This window comes from Onychomys torridus, chromosome 20 (genome assembly GCF_903995425.1).
Source record: "Onychomys torridus chromosome 20, mOncTor1.1, whole genome shotgun sequence".
Classification (NCBI taxonomy): domain Eukaryota; kingdom Metazoa; phylum Chordata; class Mammalia; order Rodentia; family Cricetidae; genus Onychomys; species Onychomys torridus.
The window spans coordinates 48816598-48844279 of NC_050462.1; the positions used below are offsets into that span (position 1 = coordinate 48816598).

Here is a 27682-nt window from a genome sequence, read left to right on the forward strand (position 1 = left end):
GACTGGAGATTGGTGCCAAATTCAACAGCAAGTCTCTTTCTTGTTAATCAGTGGGTCCAGTTTTAAAAAAAAGAGTACACAGATTGAAAAGGAGGATAATCATAGTTTTAACAAGGTCAATGAGGTCCCTGGGAACAAAGGCCATTGATCACTTGTCTTTGAAACATTATTGAGTCAACAAAAGGAATATTAATATAGGAAAAATTTCTTCAAGGCTTCAAAGGAAGCCACAGTGGATAGAGCGAAGCCTTTGTCTTATCCTCACATTGATGGAAAACTGGTCAAAGAAAGACTAGAAGAGTCTGAGGTTCCTTTCAAGCCCAAGTGACCCCTGAGAACTCAACTGGCCTTCAAAACACAGAAAGAAAGATTAATTTTGGTCACCTTCATGGTCTGTAGCACTCAGGAGGAAAGTTTAACCAAAGACAAAAAGGGATCACATTCCACAGACATTAGATGTTAAATCTACATGAGATGTTATTTAGACAACCAATCTCACTGATATTTTCTTCTTGGTAAAAGGATTTTGCCCAGATGTGAGATGTCAGAACTTGGCTCCCTGAGCACCTGCCCACAGCCAAGGAAGACAGGCTCATGATTTTTTTAACCCCAAATTAAATGATGCCAAATACCTCTTCTTTCCCTGTCAGAAGCCACATGGGAAGGGCTTCATGGTGCCTTTTGGCTGATGAAAAGGATGTGAAAGCTGGTCGTGGGTTCATCACTTGGAGACAACTGTAGAAGTTAAAAGGAAACATCCACTGGGGGCCATTGTGAGCCCATTAAAAATGTCTTATGTACTTCTTATGGATATTTTAGTCCATAGACATCAGTAAAGGAATTCCTTTCCAGTCTATATTTGAGAGTTTGGTCTTTATGGGAGGCCCTCTGGAAGGATATCCCAGTATTGCCACCTGATACCCCAAATTCAACTGGAAAAAAAACCAGATCAGTCATTGCTCCAATCCCACCATGGCAGTTAGGGTTACCTTTTCAGAGGGAGGTGGGATAAGAACTGGAGGTAGAAATCAACTAGACAATTTAGGGTTTAAAAAAAAAAAAAACAGAAAAGTAACTTGTTGCTTTCTTGACTAAAAGCTAGAAGTGTCACTGGGACTCGTAGCAGTTTCATCCTAGCCAGAGACCAGAGATGCCAAAAGTGTTTTGGGAGTGGCGATCTCTGATGCTAAGTGATTCTAGGGGCCTTAGGAATGGAAAGATAAAAGCATATAGTTGATACTAAGAAACAGCAAAACAAAACAAAACATCATGGAATTGATGTTACAGCATCCAGTACAACACAACTAAGAAATCTTTCTTAAAACTATGATGCTCCAGCATACTATAGAGAGATCTTTACACAGAGTGTCTCTCTATCCTCCATGGATAAGCAACCCACTCACTGTTTTTAACTACAGACATGTGACTAATAACATTATACATAAAAGGTGAAGACTCATTTGCATCCTAGCACCCAAATCTCTAACAGCCCTGGTTAACATACTACTTATCTCTGGGGTATTTTAGAGGCAGCCCTCCCTTAGCTAAATTCTACTGTTTGTGAATTACTATCTCCTAAGCATTGGTCAATCCTTTTGATCACAGCTTAGTAGTGGAGTGCTACCCAGTACATGACACACATTTACAACCCCCACAAATTAACTACAAATGGATCTTACACATACATGTCAAAAGCAAGATGCATAACTTCTAGAAGATATTTGAAACTAGGACTCTATGAGTTTGACAGTCTGCCCAGGCTTTGGGCGGTTTCTCTAAGATCCTGATGTACAGAGCAAAAACAGAGCTCCATCTCTAATATAGGAATATACCTGGGAGAGGTGGTAATGGTCTGGGGCCAGGGCCTTTGGGAAGGTGTTGCTTCAGATTCTGAGAACCCAACACTTTCCACACAAGGGGCTGTGGTGATCAGTCTCCACGCCACTGTAGATGTTGTTTGTAATGTTTTTGACTTACTCTGTGTGCCTCTTGTGCAACATTGTCTGATTATCCTCCTTTTCAATTTGTGTAAAACTGGACCCACTGATTAACAAGAAAGAGACTTGCTGTTGAATTTGGCACCAATCTCCAGTCAATCTGGAATAGGTCTGTCCTTAGATTGGAAGCCAGGGCTGGGAACCTCTGCGCTGTGCCCCTTCTGTCACCTGGTCCTGTCACTCGGGTCTCACTAGCCAATCAGAGCTTCCAGCGGACCTGCCAGTCAGATGGGAGGGTCCTTCCGGGAGCCAGGCTTACAGGCTAGCTCCTGTGAGGAAGTCGGAAGTTGCCGCTTGCGCTGCACCTTGGGCTGGATTGTGTGGAGAGCTGGGTCAGCTGGGTAGCCCCACCATGGTGAGCGAGTGGTTGCTCTCCACAGATGGGGAAGAATGGTGGGCCAAGACGAGCGAGGGGCGGCTGTCCCCAGGCGGGGAGGAGTGGCCGGCCAGGGAGAGTGGGGGCGGCTGTCCCCAGGCGGGGAGGAGTGGCCGGCCATGGAGAGTGGGGGCGGCTGTCCCCAGGAGAGGTGGAGTGGCCTGCGGAGGCATGGAAGTCCTTTTGGTGTGTCCTCCCCTGGCTGGATGGGAGCCAGTGGCCAGACACAGAGTTCTTTCCTGCCTGGTCCTGCATGGTCCTGCATGGTCCTGCCTGGTCCACCGTGGTCCCAGGTGGTCCTTGCAACTCCCTGGGCAAGGCTGGCAGCCTCTGAATAACTTCACTCCCTGGGCTGTGTCTGTGCCGAGCATTGGGAGTGGAACTGAGTTTAGAAATATCCTTGTTTGCAGGAAGCCGTGGGAATATACAGCAGCTGACAGCTTGTGTTTGACAGGTGGTCCCACTATCACTCTGTGTTGGGGAGTCCCACTAGGGAAAGTCCATGATGGAGCCCCACTAAATAAAATCCACAGGGTGGCCCCATTAGGTAAAGCGGTAGGGTCACTGGCTGTGACTGACTGGTTGTTTTCTGTCTGAAACTTCCTCATGTGCCACCTTACTTCCCTAATAAGAACAGCTGTGGAGGTTTTTCCACAGCCCTTTGGTAGTGTGTTTTACATCTTTGGGCATACTTACAGTTGTGGATGGTGGGGAAGTTGATTTCTGTTTAAGCTGTATAATTCTGATGTGTAGAAGTAATACCAGAATATTCCTCTTTACTGACACAGGAAAGTAACAGTATTTCCATTCTCAAAGACGGCTAATTTTAGACTTGAGAACAGATTCGATCAGACTAAAGACCCCTGTAGAAAATACAGAAAGACTAATTCTATTATTGCTAAATCAAGACTAGGCTGTTTACATTGAGATAGTTCTTTCCAGTCCTTCTCTTTCTGCTCTACCTCCTACTGTTACTGTTTAGTCCTGAATTTCAATGTCATTCTCTGTCTGGGAAAAAGTTAAGTGCAAGGCCAAGTGTATACACTCACTGGCCAGTCTGTGTGGCCCTACTAGCCTGAGAAAAACTGTGTGACTTCATGTGTTATGAGAATAAGTTGGGCCCTGAAAAAGGTAACAAATAATTGTCCAGAGTTTGGCCAAGGAAGGAGCAACATCATTGTAGGGATGAATCTGTGCAGAATGTGAGTCAAGTGTATGTATGCTGAGTGAGAGATGAAGAAGAAGCCTAGAGAGGACAAGAGAATGAATTAATGAGAGAGTGAGCTAAGAGTGAGTGAATGAATAGAAGAAGTGTGTGTGTGTGTGTGTGTGTGTGTGTGTGTGTGCACGCGCGCGTGGATGCTTGTGCTACATAAAGCTGTGTGAATGAGTTGCTGCTACATATAGGAACTGTGTAAAGAGCTGTATGAGAGCGTGTAAGAGCGGTGTAATGTATTATATGGTGAATGAGCTATGTATCTGAGATGTATAGCTATGGCTGTGTAGAGAATTATAACTGTGTGGAGGCAAGGAAGAAGACACTACATAAAAAAGAAAAGTAGAAGAGTAATATATGTAAAAGAAAGATGTGCATACATGTGAAAATAGATGTAACTGTGTATAGAAGTGTATGGCCATAAGAAGATAAGTAGCTGTATGTACAGAATGTAGCAATGTGAAGATTTGTAACTGTGTGGAGACAGAAAGAGTCAGAGGCCATTTTTAAGATGAAGTAAAAGAGAAAGCATGTATGTTTCCTTATTTTACCAGTAAGTTAGATAGAAACTTATTCTTAATTGCCCTCAGATAAAAAAGTTTCTTATCCCTAGCTACTCTGAGGCATTTCTATTTCACTACCCTAGAGCAGTTTGGCAAGTTTCTACTTGGCCCTGCCTGGTCCAGCATGGTCTATTTAGTCCTTGCATCTCCCTGGGCCAGAGGCAGCCTCTGAATAACTTCACTCCCTGGGCTGTGCTTGTGCAGAGCATTGGGAGTGGAACTGTGCTTAGAAATATCCTTGTTGATAACATCACTGTGAAATGCTGGTGCCTATAGTGCTTATATTGTCACGTGTGGAGAGAGAGACATCACCAGATTTGCCAAACTCAGAGAGTACTGGCTTTTCTAGTATCTTCCAGAAGTTCTGCACTTTTAACATTTAACATTTAGGTTTAGGATCCATCTAGAATTAATTATGTGGAGCTTGTAAACACTATCTGCTGTGTAGAGTAGCATTCCACTGCTAAACTGTGATGTAGAAAAGTAGAATTGATGGTATAAGGATTTATCAGTTCTTAGGAGACATTATGTCACACAAAGTAGAATTTACCTGAGGGAGGGCTGCATCCCAAATACCCCAAAGATAAGTAGTATGCTAACCATGCCTGTTGTTAAAAATTAGTATGGTAAGATGTGAATGTTTGTTCACCAGGATTAATAATCTGTTAAGCTACATTCCCATAACAGATGAGACAACCCAGATTTACAAGCAGCCTAAAGGCCCACCTACCAATCAAAGGCCTCTAACTTGCTGCTTAAGGAGCCTTTACAGGGTCACAACCAGCATCAAGTCCTGGTGTGCTATGAAGGTATTATAATTCTTGAACAGCTGCATCTCCAGCCTTTTTGAAAAGCAGTTTTGAGTTAAGGTCTCCCATATTGATTGAGGTGGGCTTGAACCTTTTCTGCTGCCCCACAGGGCATCACCCTTGCTAGTCTCCTGACTAACAACCCTATATTCTTGGATTATAGGTCTGCATCACATCAGAGTTCTAAACTTGCCAGTTTGAGTCACATAGTGGGCTGTCCATTGCAGAACAGGAAAAGGATTTGTGTGTGGAGCATGGCCTCTCCCTTCAGAACAGAAGAGGAGGAGCAGTGTACTGTGTACACTGCAGGGGGAAACAGACTTGACAATAGCTAGTCCCAGACTGAAGTTGAAGGCAGTGAGCTGCAGGTATCTCCATTACAAAGAAGGACCTGATGGGACAGGTGAGTGATTTTCTGTGTAATTTCCCATCATGCATTAATTCCTTCCATGTGAATGAAGACAAATAGAATTGGAGGATGCACAGTTTAGGGAGGATAACTTGAACTACTAAGTATTCAATTTCCTATTAGCAAAATTTCCCATGCATGTATGTACAATCCAGGTTGATTCAGTTAAGTCAGCTCAGTGGTTCAAGGGACAGACCATTGGCTGTAACTCCATGCGTCAGCTAACAGTCTTTAGTGGCTATGGGACAAAGTCATACAGTGTCTGTTTAAGGACATTCTCTCTACCAAGGAAGTGCCTGCTCTGTTTCAAAGTCAGTATAGTTAAGTGTTCTTCCTGCATGTCCAGTGGATACATCATTTTGTCAAGCAGTCTAGGCAAGAACAGTTTATTGCCAAGAAGAAGATTATCTCCATATAGAGTGTCTTCGATGCCCATCCTCTCTGAAGTAAATTGGTACTGCAAGGAGCAGATATTTCTCACTGTCCAGAAAATCTAAATTTTTAAAACATTTTAACTGCCATATTCTGTAGGTCTTTGAAGTGTTTGAAGATTACCTACCTATTTGAATTATGTCTATGTATATAATACCTCAAACAGTAGGAATATATATACAGTATAACAAAATTAAGTTTAAACTTGTATCAATAAACTAAAATCCATAGCAATGTAAAACATTTCTAAACAAGTTGTTGCTCTTTAAAGTAGGTTCATTAATCTACCCTTTCATACTATCATATCTGTATCCCATTTTCTTCTTTAGAAAGAGATTGCATTTATAGTCAACCTGTTTTAAATAAAAATATTTGTTTTCTGCTGTCCCATACCAGAGGGCTCTTCTGATATGGGACAGGACAGAAGAGTCTCTCAACTTTTTCTTTAGGCTATATGCTTGGGTTTAGAGAAGGAGTGAGCCAATTACATCTTCAAAGCCAGCTTGGTAATTTTGGGAAATTGGGCGTAGCTTCTCATACTTCTTCCTGCCTGATGAGTGCACTGTATTCTTATGGGGACACAAAGAAAATTTTAGGATTATGGAGTAGTCTGTGAGGCTGCATTCTCTGAGCCAATTGCCCTGAAATCATTCTGGATGTTGGTATCATCTGAGACGTTTCAGGTGGTCTTGGCTGGTCAAACCTGATGTATCTTAATCTGTAACAAACCCATAGCCTCTTGTTTCCTGTGGAAACAAAACCAGAGCCTCCTTTCCAAATCAACATATCCTTAGATCCAAATTTTCAAGTCAAAATACCTCTAAAATATACATATTGGTTTAACTGAGTAGCTTTTACAATCAAATGTCTTTCTGCAGTAAAAAATATCAGAGAGAATATAATCCAGACTCTCTGTGTGAGTTCCATCTTTATGTGGCTTATTTTTTATGTTACTTTTACTTTCTCTCTCTTTTTTTAGATTTATTTATTATGTATACAGTGTTCTGTCTGCATACCAGAAGAGGGCATCAGATCTCATTACAGATGGTTGTGGGCCACCATGTGGTTGCTGGAAATTGAACTCAGGACCTCAGGAAAAGCAGCAAGTGCTCTTAACTACTGAGCCATCTCTCCAGCCCCCATAAAGATTTATTTATTTTATGTATACTTGTCTGCATGTACACCTGTACATCAGGTTCCATAGACAGTTGTGAGCTGCCATGTGGTTGCTGGGGATTGAACTCAGGACCTCTGAAAAAGCAGCCAGTGCTCTTAACCACTGAGCCATCTCTCCCACCCTACTTTCTCTTTAAAGACTTTATTTTTTAAAACTTTCTATTTCTTAATATAACTGAATATATTCCCTTTTCTTTCTCTTCCAAGCCTATGTACATTTTTACACACATTGTAAACTATTTCATCTGAATCTGTTGCTTTAAACTGCAATGGCTAGTACTGAAGCAGAAGCCTTGGCTGCTGGCTCTGCCCAACTCAGCTTCCCAACATGGCAAAACTAAGTTTACCACCAGCTCTGGGTGGGTTCATGCCTCCATCCAGCAGTGTGTAGCCCAAAAACCTCTTTTTTTTTTTAAACTAGTAAAGGCTATATCCACCAGGCACCACACTGTGCATCTTAGAGATGCCTCTGTGTACTGTGGCAGGAATCTATAGCCATGCTGTAGGTCAAGCCCAAATGCCACGAACCTGCCATATTGGAGTTCAAGCCCGCATGTTGCAGTGTCTTGCTGACCGCATGAGACATGAAGCAGGAACCAGTTTTTGGCTCCATTTAGAATTGCTTATTAAGTATTCTCAGGTTTTAGGTGGAAACTCAAGCTGTTGGTTGCCATTTGTAGCTGAAGTTTTCCTGGTCCTGCATGCCTCCCACAGCCCTGCTTATTTATGTTTAGCCACATGGCTTGGTACTTTTTCTCAGTTCTGCCTTCACATCTTGCTTCTCTCTTTCTGGCTTGTGACTCCTGACTCTTCCCAGAATTCTCTTCTCAGCTCGTCCCTCCTGTTCTTCCTGCCTGGCTACTGGCCAATCAGCACTTTATTTATTAATCAATCAGAGCAACACATTCACAGCATACAGAGCAATATCCACAGCAATAAAGCTTCTTTCTTTTTGCCACTTTGATTTTGCTATGCTCTATTACTAAATCATGTCTTCATCAGTAGGGTCTTCTCATCAAGTTCTTGAGGATAACCAAGAGCAATAGCAATACAGTGTGATGTCTGAAGGATTTGGAGGACCTAATTGGCAAAAACTCCAAAAGAAGTAACTTAGACATGGCAAAGAATTTTTATTTGTCTCTCTCTGGTGTCCATTAGGAACATTGTTCTGTTTCATAGTACCTCCATTTTAATTCAATTCTCACTCTTTCTCCTCTCCTCTCCTCTCCTCTCCTCTCCTCTCCTCTCCTCTCCTCTCCTCTCTATTCACCTTTCTATGTGTGTGTTTGTGTCTCTCTGGGTGTGAGTGTATGTTAGTGATATAAAAGTGTAGTAAATTTCCTTAACTTTCTCAAAGTCTTTTGTTTTATTATCTCTTCTCCCTTGTATATCCTACCTCCATTCCAACCCCCATTACAGTTTAATCCTCCTTAGTCCATTTTCCCCCTTTGTATCTGTGCATTTTATCTCTCTTCTCTCCATAGCCATTCCCATGGCATTTTGTCAATTTCATGAACTTGATGGGTATTACAGTTGACATACATATCTGAAGATTTAACATCAACCTCCACAGTGACAAAAAACATGTAGTGTTTATCTTCTTTGGTCTGAGTACCTTACTCAAAATAACTGTTTCTAGCTCCTTCTGTTTAGTTGTGAATTCCATAGTTTCATTTTTCTCAATATCTGTCTAAGATTACCCTTTTTATTTTCATTATTCATTGATCTGTTGATGCAAATCTAGGGTGTTTCCATTTCCTGGCTATTGTAAATATAATCACAATGAACATGAAGTAGCAGATGTCTCTGGAATATAATGGGAATTTCTTCTGTATATAAATATGGGAGTGGTACTGCTGGGTCACATGATATATCTAGAGTTAGCCTTTTGTGGAACCTCCATACTGATCTTTAAAATGGTTGCACCAGTTCGATTCCCTCAAGCACTGAAATGGAGTTCTTTTTTTCTGCACATCAATGCCAGCACTTGTCATTTTTTTTTTTTTTTTAATTTTAGGCATTCTGACTTTGGTGAGATGAATTCAGAGAGAAGTAATTTGCATTTCTCCAGTATCTAAGTATTAATCTTAGACACTTTTAAATGTTTGTCAGCTATTTGTATTTTATTTTCTGAGAATTCTCTGTTTAGCTCTATTCCTTATGATTAATATTTAAAATATAAACACATAGCAACTCCCTTCACCTTCCTTTCTCCAATCACTTCATGCCCCTGTTGTGGAATATTGCTTGAACAATGTAAGGATGTGTACATTTTTTTATGCTGCATTTGTTTAATTATGTAAAGATGTGTTGCTCTTTTCACCTTGCCTGCCTTGATTGATCCATAGGGTGAACAGTCAATATCTACACAAAATGGGGATGGATAGGCAGGGTTGACTGACAAAAGAATAAATAAGAGGAACCTAGAGAGAAGGCAAGAATGAGGGAGAAAGAGAAGAACATGCTTGGGATTAGAAGCAAGATAGCAGCCAGCCAGCTAGCCAGCCATCTACCATAAGGAGGAAAGTAGGAGAGAGAGAGGGGGGGAAAAAGGGAAAAAGCCATGGAGCAAAGTGTCAATAAAGAGAAACAGGTTGTTATAAGAGCTTGCCAGGAACAAGTCTAAGCTAATACTGAGCATTCATAACTAATAGGAAGTCCCCATGTCATGAGAGCTGGTTGGTGGCCTAAAAGAAAGCCTGCTCCATGCCCCCACTTACTCTGTCTCAAACTGATTGTTTCCCTTTTGTTATTATTGCATATATATTTATATGTCCATTCACATAAAATAAATATGAGCTGCTGAGTCCATTTGGTATTTCTTCAATTTATATGATTTCAGGGCAGGCCACTTTGTTTTGGATAACCAACTATTAGTTTCCTATAGTACTTTGTCTAGGAGTAGGATCTCATTAAGTCCTCTCCAAATCCTTCTATGTTAGCATGTCTACTGGCTATGTTTTTCTCTTTCATCTGGGATCTTCTTGCAGGGTTCAGAGTCTGTCTGCTGTAGTTGGAGAGCCTTTCTCCATGTCCCACTAAGCCCCAGTAGTCTGGTAGCCCATTTATAAAATAAACATACAGACATTTATATTATTTAAACTGCTTGGCGATTAGCTCAGGCCTATCATTGTCTAGCTCTTACTCTTATATTTAGCCCATTTCTATTAATCTATACTTTGCCACGTGGCTCGTGGCTTACCAGTACCTTACATCTTTCTTCTCATGGTGGCCAGAATTCTCCTCTCTCTTGTCCCGCCTATATTTCCTGCCTTGCCACTGGCCAAACAGCATTTTATTTATACAGAGCAATATCCACAGCAGTCTGGCTTGACAGTTTGGCTTTGGCATCCCAGATCCTATATGATTTCTGCTCTGGAGTTCCAGGCCTCCTCTTCCAGAGCCCTGTGGATGGTTGGCCCTGCTGTCTCCACTGGCCTTGATCTAGAGCAGCTCTCCAGTTTAGCTGCCAAGCACTCCTCATTCTGCCTGTTTCCTCAAACAGAGGTCACCACAGGACTCCCAGGTCCTCTGAGTCAGACTGGAAGAATGTCTGTTAGGACATTTCCAGAGAGGAGGGAATGTTTGTGAGCATGTTACATGGATGTGTCTGTGAGGGATTTGCCTGGGGTTGCATCTAGAGATTGCTGTGCTTGTGAGATGAGCTGAGTGATTTCTGCTGGGTTTGCCTCAGGGAGAGGGTGCATTTAGTAGGGATGGGCAGGCATGGTCCAGGGAGGCAGGGAGATGGGGCTGCGCAAGCTCACAGGCCCTATGCACCAACTCAGCTCCTGCCTTGCCTATTTGAGAATATTTGTGGACCTGAAAGAGTGTCAGTGTCATCTTGCCTGATCACTTGCAGCCCTAGGACTAGTCCCTAGAGTCAGTCAGGGCTGATGATGAAACCCAGAGAGATAGAGGTCATAGTGCTACTGCTGTAGCTGTTAGGAGTAGCAGGATGTGGGAACAGCCCAGGAACAGCTTGCCGTGGTCATATAGGTGAGAACCTGATACAGGGAAAGTAAGGCAGGCATCTACCTACCCTTCTTAAGGACCTTCCTGACACCAGGTTGTCTTCTGATTCTTTAGTCTCTAAGCCACTCTCCAGACTGTTCTTTGAGCCCAAATGCCCTCCAAATACTTCCTGGTGCCCAGGATGCTTTACAGAGCTTTCCATGGGCTCCCCATTGCCTTCTGAGATTTCAGAAATTGCTAGAGTCTTGGAATGTTCCTGGGACAGCATGAGTGATCCTAATATAACGCTACCTCAGAGAGCCAGCCTCCAAGGCAGCACTCGGGGCTTGAAGGAAATTCCACAGCATCAGCAAATCTAAGACTTTTCTATCTGAGAGGTTTTAGGAAATTGAAAACACTCATGCACTCTCTTGATGGTTTCTTTATTCACTCATATTTTCTCCTCATGCTGTTCTCTCATGTTGTTCTCTCTTTTTCACTGCTTATATACCCCAACAAAATCTTTCAGGCAATTCAAGAGTCCTAAGAAAGGTTATATTCCATAGGTAAAGACATGAATTAAAAACAGTCATCCCAACAACTCTCATACAGTATATCTAAGTAGCCTGTCATGTGCAAACAAGGAGCATGTTTTCTCAGCCAACCCTTTTATTGACAGGCTATAAACTGTAGTTATAAAGAAAGAATCCATTACTTTATTATCTATCTTGGAAGGTAATCTTATAAGGAATTTTAAAAGAATCATAAACCTAAACTACTGAAGAGCCCAAGAAGATGAGAAAATTGTGTACTCACAACCTATCTGAGTATATAGCCTCTTCGACTTTTTGCCCCTGCATTCTCTCAAGCAGGCAAATTAAACTAACTCAATGACTACATAAACATTTTTAACTAGCACTCTGCAATCAGGAATCATAAATTCTGATTCCCTTTAGATTTCAGTGTTGCCTGCAGAGTGCTGAGTTTTAGACAGAAAGACTCTACGAGTGTCACAGATTCTCTAGTTCAGGCTCAGGTCAACATTTCTGAGCCACTATATATCTTTTAGTATCAGCTCTGCTGGCATTTTTTCACAATACTATAATGCTTAAATCTTAAAATGTAACTTTTGTCCTATGTGTGACTATTAAAAGAAAACCTGTAGTAGTGTACACTGATGGGAAAAAGAGACTAGACAATAGCTAAACCACAGACTAAAGTTTAAGGCAGTGGGCTGCAGGTGTCTCCATCATAAAGAAGGACCTGATGGGAGAGGGTGGGTGACTTTCTAGTAATTTTCAAGCATGTATTAATTTCTTCTATGTGAATGAAGACAGAAAGAATTGGTGAGTGTACAATTTAGGGAGGGTAGCTTGAACCATTGAGTATTCAGTTTCTGATTAGGAGACTCTCCTATACAGATATGTGCAATCCTGGTTGACACAATTAAGTCAGCTGAGAGGTTTGAGACAGGCCATTGGCTATAGCTCTGGGTCAGCTTACAGCACTCAGCAGCTAACATTTTACATGGGACAAGTCATACAGTCTCTTGTGAATGGTATTCTCTCTACCAGGGAGAGGCCTACCTAGTCTTTTTCAAAGTCAATGTAGCTAAATGTTGTTCCAATTATTTCTATCCCTTTAATAAGTCAATTATTGGTATAACTTTGTAAATTTTATTTTCTTTAACTGCATCATGCTCTAATCTCTTATTTGTTTTTATTTTTCAATAGTTGCCAGTCATTAAGAATTTAATTATATTTTTTTCTTAAGTGCTATTTATCTATCTATTTATGTCAGTTTAGAGCAGTGTTACTCAACCTGTGTGAGTCATGACCCCAGGAGTCAAAGATGCTCACACAGCGGTCACCTAAGACCATCAGAAAACAGAGATGTTTATATTACGATTCACAAAAGTAGCAAAATTGCAGTTATGAAGTAGCAATGGAAATAATTTTATAATTGACATTCACTACTGGGATATGAACTGTATTTAAGGGTTAAAGTATTAGAAAGGTCAAGAACTACTGGTTTAGGTCAATGTCTTCTATAGCTTGGGCTTGCCTCACCGTATGTAATTGAGAATTGCTTTGAACACATAATCCTGACCTTGATGCCCATTGCTGGGAAGACATTCCTGCTCCTCCTTCCAGACTGCTTTCATTTCCAGGATTCTGCAGTTTGTGTTTTCTTTATTACTTTTGTTTTCATTTTCAGCTCTTGAACAGTTTTGTTTCCTTCAAATATTTGGTTTTGTCTTCTCTTTATTTAAGAGGTTTATTGGTTTCCTCCAATTATCTCTGTTTTCCTGGCTTTCTTTGAGGGATTTATTTGTTGTCTTCCTAAGGACATCTATCATCTCCATATAGTTGGTTTTAAGGTATTTTTTTGTTTTTGTTTTTGTTTTTGTCTTTTTCTGTATTTCAGCTATGGTGGAATTTCAGTACCTGCTGGGATAGGATAGCTAGGCTCTGGTGGTAACATAGTGCCGTCTGGTATTGATTATGTTCCTATGCTGGTGTCTAGTAACTGGGTTTGGAGTTATTATAGGTATATGTACTGATTTCTGAGTTTTTCTTGGATGGGAGTTTTGTTCCTGGGTTTCTATTTGCTTTCTAGATTTTTAGAGCATGTGTTGCCTGAGTGTTGCCTTTTTTCTACTGGCCTTCTTGGCTGGTATGTTCAAAGGATGATACTTGCTTTTGATTTTGGCTAGAATCTTGTAGTTCTTGTTTAAGAGAACCATGTTAAATTTGTAGGTCTGTTTTTGTGCCCCCCCCCCTTTTTTTTATCAGTGGTGCCTTTTGTGTTGTATGATGGACCTTTACCTATTTTTGTATTTTGACAGATTACTATATTACGTTATGAGTTCCTTGAGTTTTTGTTGGTTTGGAAACTTTCTGTGGAGAAACAGTTTTAGTTTTCTCTTCTTGATCTTAGAGCCTTGCCTCTTCTCATTTCTTGGTTATATCTGTGTTTTCCAATTGTTGCTATCATCAGTGTTTGCATTTTTGCTATTTAAATCATTGATATGGTTAATACATTGGTTTTGGTTTTTAAAACCTTTTTGTATGTGATTGTCTCTGTTTCCTAGTTAGCACCAGCAGTCAATATATCTGAACCTACAGTCCTCTGAGGGAACATCAATTGAGGATGTACCTCCATCAGAATGGCTGGTTGCCATGTCTGTGAGAGACTGTGTTGATTGATGATTGATGTGCAAAGGACCTTCCATTGAGGGTGGCAATATCTCAAAGAAAATAGGCCTGGGCTGGATAAGAGAGCTAGTTGAGCATGAAACAATGACCAAGTAAGAGAGAAAGCCAGGAAACAAAGTTTCCCTGTGGTTTTTACCTTCACTTGCTAGCTTGAGTTTCTAGCCTAAGCTCCCACAATGATGAACTGTGATCTGACATAATCATCCAAATAAACCTATTTATTACCTAAGAAGTTTTTTGTTAGAGAATTTAATCTCAGCATCAGAGATTCAATTTAGAATAAAAGATGGTACACCAAAAGTGACTTTGTTGCTGGGCAGAACCTGGGAATACTATCTTTTAGAGGAATGTGGAAGATATCAAGACTTGGGATATCAAGAGTCATAAGCTCTACACAGAGCTTAATAAACTGCTCTTGTAGGATCTAGAATATGGGAGTGTTGAGAGTAATGACAGACAGTGGGGGTCCAGGTATTAGGATTTCAATGGGAAGTAGAATTCATGGTAAATTAGGCTAGAGGTCATTTATGTGATATTTTGGCCCCAAACCTTTCTTATTTTACTCCTGCCCCCAAGAAATTGAGGAAGGTGGAATTAAAAAGTAATGGGCTGATTACTGAGCTGGAACATTGAATCTCTTGGATGGCTATTACTGATGACTCATTCAGCACTACAGTGAAAAAAAAGCAAGTGAGGCAGAAGTAAATAAAAATTCTATGGAGTTGTACAGAAAAACAGCACTAGATAGTTTCAGGTGGCAGTCAAGTGCTGAAACAGAGGCAGAAATTTTCAGGGAGATTATCACCATTAAAGAGGAAGTCCTTTGTAGACAGAGAGCTTCTCTCTGTCTCTCCTAGCCCCATGGTCCCACAGCCATTTATAAAGTAATCATTCAGAGGCTTAGCATTAATTACAAACTGTTGAGTCTATGGTTTAGGCTTCTTGCTAGTTAGCTCTTACATCTTAAATTAAACCATATGTGCTCATCTGTGTATTGTCACGTGTCTCATGGCTTTACCTGTATTCCATTACATCTTGCTTCCCTGCTGGCTCTCAGCATTCCCCTGACTCTGCCTTTCTTCTCCCTGAATCTGTCTATCTTGGATTTCCCACTTGTCTATATCCTGTCTTGCCATAGGCCCAAAGAAGCTTCTTTATTAATCAATGGTAGCAACGCATATTCACAGTATACAGAAAGATCATTCCACCGCAGTCCTTCCCTCTACATTGGATGCCAAGCAGGGTGCCCTAAGGATAAGAATCCATCCTTCTGTGCCCTCAATTAATGGAAGGAGTAGGCAAAGTTCTAGTAAGCAACTTCATACAAAACATGCTGCAACTCTGGCCCAATCACAGCTTAGAAACCAAATTTGGGGGTATCATTGATGTTGTACTATTTCTGGAAACACGAAAGATTTGACTTCATGGATTCTTAGTCTGTGGTTTCAGTTCAGCACAGTTACAGGCAGTTTGTTTGGCAGAGTCAAGAGTCCCAGTGAGGAGACTGAGAGTTTATTGCATGATGCTGTGAGGATGAATCCTAGGTTGTATTTTGAGACCATAAAATGTTGTGATGCCTAAGCTATAAAATATCTGTCATGGAGAGCTGTGTATAGAGAGTGGAAGTAACTAAAGAGAGAGAGATGTATGAGAAGTTGCAGAGATCGGGCCTCCTCCTCCTCCTTCTCCTCCTACTCCTTCTCCTTCTTTTTTATGAGACAAGGTTGGGATAGGGCCTTCTAAGCCCTTTGAAACTGAAGTCCCATCTGTCTGACACAGAGCTGTTAGATTTGATGGTTGCCCTTCTGGGTTTGTCTTATCTTGGCCCAATCTTCCCTCATTATGTACCCATTCCTCTCTTTTGGAATGGGAATGACTATTGTGTGCCATTGTATGTTGGAAAGATATGATTTTATTTTCTGATTTCACAAGATGTCAGAGTCAAGAGATTGTCCTGAGTGTCAGAAGGACTTTGGACATTTGAATAATGTAGCGGCTATTACAGACTATTAGGATTATTGAAGTGACTATATGTACTTTCTTCATGGATGGCCATGAGCCTATAGTGACCTGGTTCAGAATGTAGTTGATTGAATGAAGAACCTCCTAGGTAGGTATTGTAGTTGAGACATTACTTTGTTGTGGTTGAAACTGATCAGTTGGCTTTCATCTCCTATGGTTATACCTTCACTATCATTATAGACTCTATCCCTAAATCATATACAATACGATAGAAATAATTGCTATTCAATGCTAAGCCATTTTGCTAGCCTTCAGTTTTTATTATTTTAATTTTGTTGCTTTTTAAGACAAGATTTGTCTGTGTATCCCTGGCTGTCCTGAAAGTGGCTCTGTAGACCAGAATGGCCCCTAACTCAGAGATCTACCTGACTATGGCTCCCAGGTGCTGGGATTAAAGGTGGAACAATGTTTCTGGCTTTCTTTGTTTTTATATTATTGGGTGATAGGCCTGCAGTGTAGGTTTTTGTACATGTTAAGCATGTGCTGTTGTGCTGAACTTCACCTACATCTTGAATTTTGGAATTTGGCAGAGGATATTCTTTCCCAGGATGGCATGTATTCATGACATTAATACTGCTTGAGCCTTGGATTGTAGGTGTGTGACAGTCTTCCTGCCTATTGTGTTTTGAATTTTTCAAAATAAATATGAGCATTTTGCCTATATGCATGGATTTGCACCACATATGTGCCTGGTCCTCACAGTAGTCAAAAAATGGTCTCAGGACCCTTGAACTTGGAATAATGGGTAGTTGTGATTCCCCATGTACATAATGGCAATTGAGCCTGACTATTTACAAGACCAGCAAACTGAGCAATCTCTCCTGCCTTATGTTAATTATTTGTGATAAATATTTGCATTGCTAATGTTTTCATCTGTCTATTTGTAACTATTTAAACACTCATTCCTTTTTAATAAAGATCTTATTAATGCTAGAGTTGAACTGGGGCACTTTAGGTTTCTGGAAGATGAATACAGAACTGAAGAGAATACCTAACTCGTTGTAGAAACTTCAGTAAAAACTTCTGAGTTCTTTCTAATTTTTTTGTTTGGTTGGTTGATTTTTGCAGAGGAGACAGGGTCTTGATATGTACTTCTTGCTGCCCTGGAACTGATTGCATAGACTAGAGTGGCATTCAATTCAGAAGAAGCACTCTGCATTCTGAGTGCTGGGATTAAAGGCATGACCCAGTATACCCAGCTTGCCTTCTATTTTTCTTTTTTTGTAGTTAGTAATTGTTAACACAATTTCTCTGATGTATACTCAGTACTGCTGATCTGTTTGCTTGTCTCTCTGTCTGCTAATAGTCATTTCTTTTGCAATGTGATATCCCATTCAAAGGGTACAGAAATGACAGGTGAACCTCCTATTCAGTTTCCTTCTAAAGTGCCTTTGTGATGATACTATAATGTCCATGTCATGGATTAAGTGTGGGAAACACCAGAATTATATGACTATATTGTCAAAGAAGTATACATTTACAATGTTGTCAGTATCATACTTTTTGTTGTGCACATGTATGGGATCTTTTAGAATGCAGTGACCTATGATGATGTGCATGTGAACTTTACTCAAGAAGAGTGGGCTTTGCTGGATCCTTCTCAAAAGAATCTCTACAAAGATGTGATGCTGGAGACCTACTGGAACCTCACTACTATAGGTAAGACTGAATTTTCCTTCACATTTTAAAATAAGGGGACAACTGTCTCTTAGTTATTGATGAGCTGAATAAATCAGGCATAGTTCTAAGGTTCACTGAAGATAGAAACAAATACAGCATAATTTCCAATATCATACATTTTTCTGGTACTATATTTTAGGCTACAATTGGGAAGACCATAACATTGAAGAACATTGTGAAATTTCTAGAAGACACAGAAGGTAATTTTCATGTACAAGCTGATACAAATGTGCCTCTCAAGAAATTTTAATGTGTCATGGAAGTTGTAAAGAAAGCAACGATATAAATAAGCACAGCTTAAAGTGCATGGTTGATTATTAAATTCTCACAAAACCGTATACCTTAAGATCAGGTAGGTGAATTGTGTTTGCAAGGCATTCTTTTAAGAGAGAAGACAAGGAAACAATGCCTTAACAGATATCACCATTTGAATCATAGCCCCATGAGAACTATGCTGTAGAACTGCCAATCCATTTAGTTTCATAACACACAGTCAGATATTGCAAAAGGTATACTACATTGAATAGGTGATAAGTATATATCTAAAGCTTTCTAATAATCAAATAATCCATAGTAAAGCTGTTGTTATTCATATACTTGTTGTGACTTTGCTAAGTTTAGGGAGAAGGGGAAGTTAGAGCCAAGAGTCAAGGGGGAATTTTTGTGGAGAAACCTTAATTCCTATACACATGTCTATAAGGAACAGATAGTCAAACTGTGAATACAGTGTGGAAATGTTTCATTTGTTATTTTTTGCTTAATAGGTTTACCATATGTCACTTTGGATAACAACTATATGACCATAGAGATATGGGAAAAAAACAATGTATCTTTTTCTCTCTCTCATTAGAAGATATGTAGTAGTCCCCACTTTGAGTAGATTTGTTGAATGTGATTCAGGTTTACAAATAATTGGTTTTCAAGCTTCATTAGGAATACATCAACAACTTCACATTGCAGAAAAGCCCTATGAGTACTAGGAATGGATAAATATTTCTGTTCATCTTGGTTCACTTTGCAAATGTAGAATGACTCATACTATAGGAAGATTTATGAATGCAATAAGTGTGGTAAAGCTTTTATATGTACCTATTATCCTTGCAGACACAAAAGAAATTATACTGGAGAGAAACCCCATGAAGTTATTCAATATGGTGAAGCCATTGCACATCAGAGTACTCTAAAAATACATAAAGGAACTCATATTGGAGAGAAACACTATGAATGTAATCAGTATGGTAAAGCCTTTGCAAGTCATGGTCATCTCCAAATACAGGAAAGAACACACACTGGAGAGGAACCATTTGAACATAATCAAGGTGGTACAGCCTTTGTTAGTCACAGTAGTCTCCAAATACATAAAAGAACACATATTGGAGAGAAGCCCTATGAATGTAATCAATGTGGGAAAACCTTTGGAAGTCACAGTAGTCTCAAAATACATAAAAGAACACATACTGGTGAGAAACCCTATGAATGTAATCAGTGTGGTAAAGCCTTTGCATATCGCTGTACTCTCCAAAAACATAAAAGATTACATACAGGAGATAAACCATATGAATGTAATCAATGTGATAAAGCCTTTGCCCAAATCAATAATCTTCAAATGCATAAAAGAACACATACTGGAGAGAAACCCTATGAATGTAATCAGTGTGGTAAAGCCTTTGCATATCATAGTTATCTACAAATCCATAAAAGAACACATACTGGAGAGAAACCCTATGAATGCACTCAATGTGGTAGAGCCTTTGCATTTTACAGTAATCTCCAAATACATAAAAGAAGACATACTGGAGAAAAACCGTATGAATGTAATCAATGTGGTAAAGCCTTTGCTGAACAGAGTCTTCTTCAAATGCATAAAAGAACACATACTGGAGAGAAACCCTATGAATGTAACCAATGTGGTAAAGCCTTTGCAAGTCACAGTCATCTCCAAAGACATAAAAGAACACATACTGGAGAGAAACCCTATGAATGTAATCAATGTGGTAAAGCCTTTGCAAGTCATGGTCATCTCCAAGGACATAAAAGAACACATACTGGAGAGAAACCCTATGAATGTAATCAGTGTGATAAAGCCTTTGCATTTTACAGTAATCTCCGAATACATAAAAGAAGACATACTGGAGAGAAACCCTATGTATGTAATCAATGTGGTAAAGCCTTTGCTGAACAAAGTCCTCTTCAAATGCATAAAAGAACACATACTGGAGAGAAGCCCCATGAATGTCCTCAATGTGGTAAAGCCTTTTCACAACTCACTAATCTTCAAATGCATAAAAGAACACATACTGGAGAGAAACCCTATGAATGTAATCAATGTGGTAAAGCCTTTTCACAACACAGTCATCTTCAAATGCATGAGAGAACACATACTGGAGAGAAACCCTATGAATGTAAACAATGTGGTAAATCTTTTGCACATCAGAGTACTCTCCAAAAACATAAAAGATTACATACTGTAGAGAAACCCTATGAATGTAATCAATGTGGTTAAGACTTTTCACAACTCAATAATCTTCAGACACATACTATGGAGAAGTCCTATGAATGTATTCAATGTGGTAAATGCCTTGCATGTATCAGAAATCTAAATCATGAGAAAAAAAAAACATATTACAGAGAAACCCTATAATTGTAGTCAGTGAGGTAATGTTTTGCATTTCATGATAGTCTTTATACAAGAGTAAATTTTTAGTTTGCAACCAATTTGTTAATATCACAGTAATCTTTGAGGATCTGAAACACTAATATCAGAGGGAATATGATGATAAAAAATTTGGTAAAATTTTTAGCCAACACACTTTTATTCAGTTAAAAATATTATTTATTCTGAACAAGAAAAAAAATCTGACAATATCAACAGTCTTGTCTAGCCTAATAATGTCCATTTTTTTACTTTGTTCACACCTTCAAGCTTATATGAACAAAAGCCCTACTGATTTAAAAAATAAAGTAACTCTTAGATTTCATACTTCTCTTCAATTACATGAAATGTCTGATTCAGGTGTAAAAGTTTATGGATGTGTATTAGTGCCTTTTCTGTTGTTGTGACAAAACATAATGTCTATGTCAACTTATGAATGTTTAATCTAGTCCTTAGTTCCAGAGGGATACAGGATCACCATGAAAGTGGCATGGCAATAAATGTCACACATGGCAGGTAAAGCAGAAGGCTAGGATCTCACATCCTCAACCTGCAGCATCGTCTATTACATGAACCAACTAATAATGAAGAAAACCTCTGTAAACAAACGTTTAGCTGCCTCAATACCTCTGTTAAAAGAATGAGTGCTTACAAGAGAAAATTAATGATAGGCCCTTGGATCTTCTTGTATTGGGAGTTACAAGAAGCTGTCAAAAACCTGACCTTGGTCCTGGAAATAAACTTTTCTTAACTGCACAGCCTTGTTTCTAGCCCTATAAAGGATTTAAATCCTTTGTATCATCTTGATATCAGGAAATAGGGAAGAACTCATACAGCAACAACAAAAACCCTGTTTTTGCTGTTTGCCATATGATCTAGTAGCATATGAACACAAGAATTTCATAGCAGAAGACAGCTGATATATTAAAAACTGAATGACACCAAATGTTCCTTCATAAATGGTTTCCTCTAGAAAAATTCCCCGACTTTCTAGGTATAGCTTTAATATACAGTAATCTCTACAATATATTGTTGTGGCTCGATACCACCTCAGAGTTTTAAGATTATTAATTTGTATCATGTAGTAGACTATCCATTGTAGTCACAGGGAAAGGATTTGCATGTAGAACCTGGCTTCTGCCTTCAGACCAGAATAGGAGGAATAGTTTATTTGTGCACTGCAGGGAGAAACAAGGTAGGCAATCAGCTGCTCAAGTCACAATTATGAAAAAGGACCTGATTATAGCATGGGGAGTGATTTTGTAATTTTCTAGTATGTATTAATCCATGTTATGTGAATGAAGACAGACCAGATTGGGAAGGTTCATGTTGGGAAGGTTAGCTTTAGCCAAAGAATATTGATTTTCCAACTAGGGAACTCTACTACTCAAATATGTTTAATCCTGTTTGACACAGTTAAGTCAGCTCAGAGGTTTAAAAAACCGGCTATTGGGGCTGGAGAGATGGCTCAGAGGTTAAGAGCACTGGCTGCTCATCCAGAGGATCTGAGTTCAATTCCCGGTACTCTCATGGCAGTTCACAACTGTCTGTAACTCAAATTCCAGGGGATCTGACACTTTCCCACCAATGCACATGAGATAAGCTTAAATAAATTATTTTTTTAAAAAAGAAAAGAAACCAGCTTTGACTGTCATGTCAGGTTACAGATATCAGCAGCCAACATGTGTTTATGGGCAGGACAATCAGTCTCTTATTAAAGGCATTCCCTCTACTAGGGAAGGATGTAATCTTTATCTAAATCAATATAGCTACATGTTTTATCTTAGAAATAAATTACTTTTATCATTGTAAAAACTCAATTGGTATAGTTTTTGAAAATTCATTTTCTTTAAATGCATTCCTGATCTTTTATATTTATTCTCCAGTGTTTCTCAGTCATTTAGAATGTCATTTTTCTGAAGTGGATTGGGGTCCACAGATCAGGGCAATCAAGAATCTAGATAAAGGTCTGAACTTAAAATGAAACCAAACAACTGTAGTAACACTAGTTCAGCGAAAACAGACAATATCGGTAAAATGGTGTCACCCTGCCTAACAGGACTGTTATTTTCCTCATTTAAGATGTTCAATCTGAGCCGGGCAGTGGTGGCACATGCCTTTAATCCCAGCACTTGGAAGGCAGAGTTAGGTAAATCTTTTTGAGTTTGAGGCCAGCCTGATCTGCAAAGTGAGTTCCAGGACAGGTGTCAAAAGCTACACAGAGAAGCCCTGTCTCAAAAAAACAAAAGTAAAAACAAACAAAAGGATGTTCAGTCTGAGAGAAAATATGTGAGTAATCCTTGGTGTGCTCTCATACAAATCCCTACTCTCTGGAACACATGGCCATAAAACATGTTTCATCTTTTAAAAAATAATCATTTACTATTATAACTACATCATGTTCACAGTCTCTTTTCTGCCTCTAAAACCTACTTTGATAACCCAATTGTTTTATAATTCATGGCCTCTTTTTGCTTTAAGTAGTGTTAAACAGTGATAACAGCTACTGTTTGAATGTGACCTATGTTTAACTGCAGAACTTACCAGCTATGAAGCAATGGGTTGGCTACACTGGACATAGAGTGTGTAATGGAATATGCACACAAAGGACCCTGTGCCTTGGGAGAGGAACAGGAAGTGCTCTGGGAGACTGGAAGCATTTCTACTAAAATACAAATTTCTCAGACTAGGGACCTTACTGTCCCTGGGATGCAAGGGCAGAGCTGGGAAAGTCTGTGCTGAGTTATTTGATTCCTCCTCACCCATAGGGAGCAGCGAATGTCCTGAGGCCCAGCTAGGTGATCCTAGCTAATGAGGAACTCTGGGAAGGCTTTGCAATCAGGAGTACCAGTGGGAGGTGGCTTGCAGGTTTGTTTTTTTTTTTCAGGATTCTCCTGCTTCTGCTGTAGGGAGCTGTGAGGGAGACCATAAGCCATGTCATGGTGAGTGTCGGGGCCAGTGACCCCAAACCTGGAGGCCAGCTTCTGCTCAGCTGTCAGAGCTGCTGGGACTGGGAGGGACCATGAGGCAGACTGTGGCTCTCTTGGTCCATTTGGTGAACTGGGCAGTGGCCCTTCTCTGAGCCTCCTTGGATATGGATTCCCTGGGGAGAAGGAGCCTCTGCCACCCCGGCTCTGGAAGGGTGTAATGCTGGTAATATATGTGTCCTGTGTGCATACACAGGTATTTCTTTTGGTGTACAGTGGAAAGATAGATTGGAAAACTGAAGGTCTGGTTTCTAGAAGTAAGTTCTGACCATTGCATTCCACGTTCAGGTTTGTCTTATTAATGTTACAAATAGTTGAACAACTGGTGGAAATATATAGTGATGTGGATCGTCCTTCAGCAATACATGATTAGAATGCTTTTCACTTTCTGCTATCACAAGCCATCATGGAGTGATTCAGTAAAGTTCAGTTCCAGGGGACAAAAGGAGTTTCTGATGTGCAGAGATTATGAGATGTGCCAGTGTTGGGCAGGTAGATGGGGCAGATTCCACATTTTGTGCCATACTCCGTGTGTCAGGAAACAGATTTTAATTTATTCTTGGGTTATTCTGGGATTGGGTATCAGTGGGGCTGAGTTTACCAGAAACCACCAGGAGGCAGGAGGGACTGCAGAGCCATAACTGGAGATCACCTCTATTTCCACAGAGACCTCCAGAGCATGGGTCTTCTCTCTTTGGGAGAAATATCAGTAGCTGAAGGGTCAGAAACATAAAGTTTAAGGGTCACTTTGAGTTAATTTTGTGAAAGTTGTGAACCTGCATTTATTTAATTTCTGTACACAGAGAATCAATCATAGGTAGTTGGGTAACATTGGTCAAGCCCATACTTTTCCTATGTAAGGTTCCTTTGGCCTATTGATTAAAAATTGATTACATTTCTCTGCCATTATTCTTGGCTTTTCTCTCCATCCCCATTATTCTTTCACAAATATTGTACACAATTCTTGATTGTTGTAGATTTATGGTAAGTATAGAAGTCATATTGTGTCAATCTGTGTACTATTTTTTCATAATTCCATTGAGCGTTCTGAGCATTTCCACTGTGAATGTAGCTTTGGAATCAGCTTTTCTGTTATAAATTGTTGGGAATTATCAATGGATTCTATTCAATTTATGGCCCAAATTTACCATAAACAACATCTTAATACTGATGCATCATGTTCCCAAGGATCTTTTCTTTCCATCTTTATTTATTTTGGCTCTGTTTTTATTGTTATCTGTGAAAGACTTCTAGTTTACTGGATAAATTGTACTATGGGTCATGGCATGTGGCTCTGCTCATATTCTTCTTGGCAATGACTTGAGTTCACATACCTACTACTCCAGATCCAAAACATTTGATTCCCTCTTTGTGTGTGTCACCTGTATACATATGGAAGGCATTTTCATGCATGAATGTACACAAAATAACAGCAATAAACTTGTTTTCAAAAGTACTTGTGACTTATAAGCAATTAGAGCAAAACAAGTTTCTTTAGGTGTACACTGTTTCTTTAAATATCTGTTGGTTTGCACTTTGTTTTAAAAAGTATTTAAACTGTGATGTATGTTTGTAGGTCTGTCTTTGTGTTTTGTTTTACTAGTGGTGTCATCTATGTTAGCAAGTGGTCTTGGGCTGGACAAGAGAGCTAGCCAAGCACGAGACAGTGACAAAGCAAGAGATAAAGCCAAGAAACAGTGTTTCCCCATATTTTGCTCTCAGTTATTAGCTTGAGTTTCTATCCTATGCTCCCACAATGATGGTCTATGACCTAGAGGTATCAACCAAAGAAACCTGTTCATTACCTGAGTTGCTTTTGGTCTGAGAATTTAGTCACCACAATAGAAGAAATTTAGAACAACAACAACAACAAATGTACCTCAAATGTGATTTTGCTGCTGCAAAGGACCTGGGAATGTTGACATTTGGAAGAATGTTGAAGATACCAGAACTTTAGATGGTAAAAGCCATAGGCAGCCGGACACAAAGCTTAATCGGCTGTTCTTGTAGGACCTGAAAGATGGAAATGTTAAGAGTAGTGGGAGCCAGTAAAGGTCAAAATCATAGGATTTTTAGTGGGAAATAGGCTCTTCAGGGAACCATGGAGTTAATGTGGCCTACCTGCCTTGAGACAAGTGTCGTAGAATTTTCAGGTTAGAGTCTGTGACTCCTGGGGCACAGTGTGCCTTCCAGTTTCTGAGAGAGACTGATGCACTCCCCCAGGGAGTGAAGCATTCAGGCTACTTTTTGTTTCTCTGTATGATCCCTTAGAAGTCAACGATGCATGGAAGCTTCACAGAACAATTGGTTGTATCTTCTGGGTGCTGGAATTATAGTCCTGAATAGTTAAAGTTAGTGTCAGATCTGAGGAGCTAGGTTTACTGCTTCCTTTGGAGTTAGAAAGGAAAGAAGTTTATATAGTGAGAGCTGAGGACCAAACCCAGAGCCTTGTGCTTGCTAGGCAAGCACTCTACCACTGAGCTAAATCCCCAACCCTGGTGTCAACATTCTTATTGTCATGTGCTTGTGGTTTTCCACTCCTTTTTTGATTCTTAATTTTGTAATAATTCTTACTTTTGAAAAGTCACACTGTCACCTTTCTAGTGCTTTCCTGTATAGCTTTTCAAAAAATAATAAAGCTCTTGAGAAACTCAGTGTTATTGACTCTTTTGGTTTGTTAGCCTTTCATTAGCCACCTTCTATTATTTTAGGATTTCATACATAAGTATAATATAATTTGATCAAATCCACCCCTTATTCCCTTCCTTTCTGTGCCCCTGCCTCTTTTTGTTTCACAGGATGCTTCTAGACTCATTGAGTTCACTTAGTTCTTGGGGGAGGAAAGGGTTTATTTGGTTTACAGACTATCATACAGGCAAGTCAGTCAGTAACTCAATGTAGAAGCCTAGAGGCAGGAATTGAAATAAAAAGGCTGGAGAAATATTGCTTACCACCCTGTTCTTCCTAGCTCCTTTTTTCTTTTTAATTGAAAATAGGTTTTCATACAATATATTTTGATTAGCCTTCACCATCCCTAATCAGATCTTGCCTCCCATCCAAAACTACACCCCTTTCTCTCTCTCTCTCTCTCTCTCTCTCTCTCTCTCTCTCTCTCTCTCTCTCTCATTAGAAAAGCAGGCATCTAAAAGTTCACTTTGCTTCCTTCTACACTGAAGTACCACCTGCCCAGGAATAGTCCACAGTGGGCTGGACCCTTTCTCATAAATCATTAATCAAGAAAACACCCTATACTTGAAGTTCCTCTTTCTAAATAAACCTAGCTTGCATCTTAAGTTTGGCTTTCAATGAAGCTCAATGATTTTGTTCAGAGGTATAGCACAGAGAAGGGTGCTTTGGATGTGAGTAGGATCTGCTCCAGGTATCATACACTAGGATCCTTATTCCTACATCAAATCTCAGGATGACACCAAAAATTACCCTCTTGCTCTCTTTTGAACATTGTGACTCATACACACATGGGCACCTAAATACAAATACACATGCAAAATATAAAGGAAAATTAATGATTAGGAATAGTGAGAAGTGAAAATGTCTTGAGATTCATTAGTATGACTCATTTTTGTTGCTAGAAGGCAAATTGAATTTTGGAACATAAATGGGCTAATTGAAGTCTTAGGGAGGGAATTAGATTCATAAGAGCCTCCTAAGCTAAGAGAGTGAGTGGGAATGATTAAGTGTAAATTAGTGGAACTAAGAATAATGTATAAAGGGTACCAGAAAGTGTCCTATCATTAGGCGAATGAAAGAACAAAAGAACACTACTTGTCTTGTTAATGTAAACACATTAGTTAAATGCTCTACTGTTTGCACACACACTGATTCCACAGTGCTTTTGTGAAGACTAGAGGACAACTGTAGGGAATTTGTTTCCTTCTAACTAACATATGGGTCTTATGCATCAAACTAGTCTTTAGCCTTGTTTGGGATTTCCTTTATTGTCTGACACAATTCCTTAGGTCTCATATTTTTATTACTTTTTGGTTTTTTTTTCCTTTTTAAAATTTATTATATTTGTGTTTTAATTAAACATATGAGCCATGGGTTCCCCTGTCCTCCCCCTTCCCACCACCACCCCCAGCCTTCCCCTGAGCCCATCCCCTCCATTCCCATCTCCTCCAAGATTCCCCTGGGGATTCATTTAAACCTGGTGGATTCAGTACAGGCAGGTC

General features: G+C 39.7%; 1 protein-coding gene across 1 annotated transcript; it reads left to right on the forward strand.

Moving 5' to 3' along the window:
• Positions 1–2271: 2271 nt before the first annotated feature.
• LOC118571086 (zinc finger protein 431-like) lies at positions 2272–20830 on the forward strand. The gene is made up of 5 exons (XM_036169988.1): positions 2272–2352; positions 5125–5364; positions 17705–17831; positions 17992–18052; positions 18957–20830. The coding sequence occupies exons 2-5, from the start codon at positions 5356–5358 to the stop codon at positions 20353–20355; spliced, it is 1596 nt and encodes a 531-aa protein (XP_036025881.1). The 5' UTR covers positions 2272–2352; positions 5125–5355; the 3' UTR covers positions 20356–20830.
• Positions 20831–27682: the final 6852 nt, after the last annotated feature.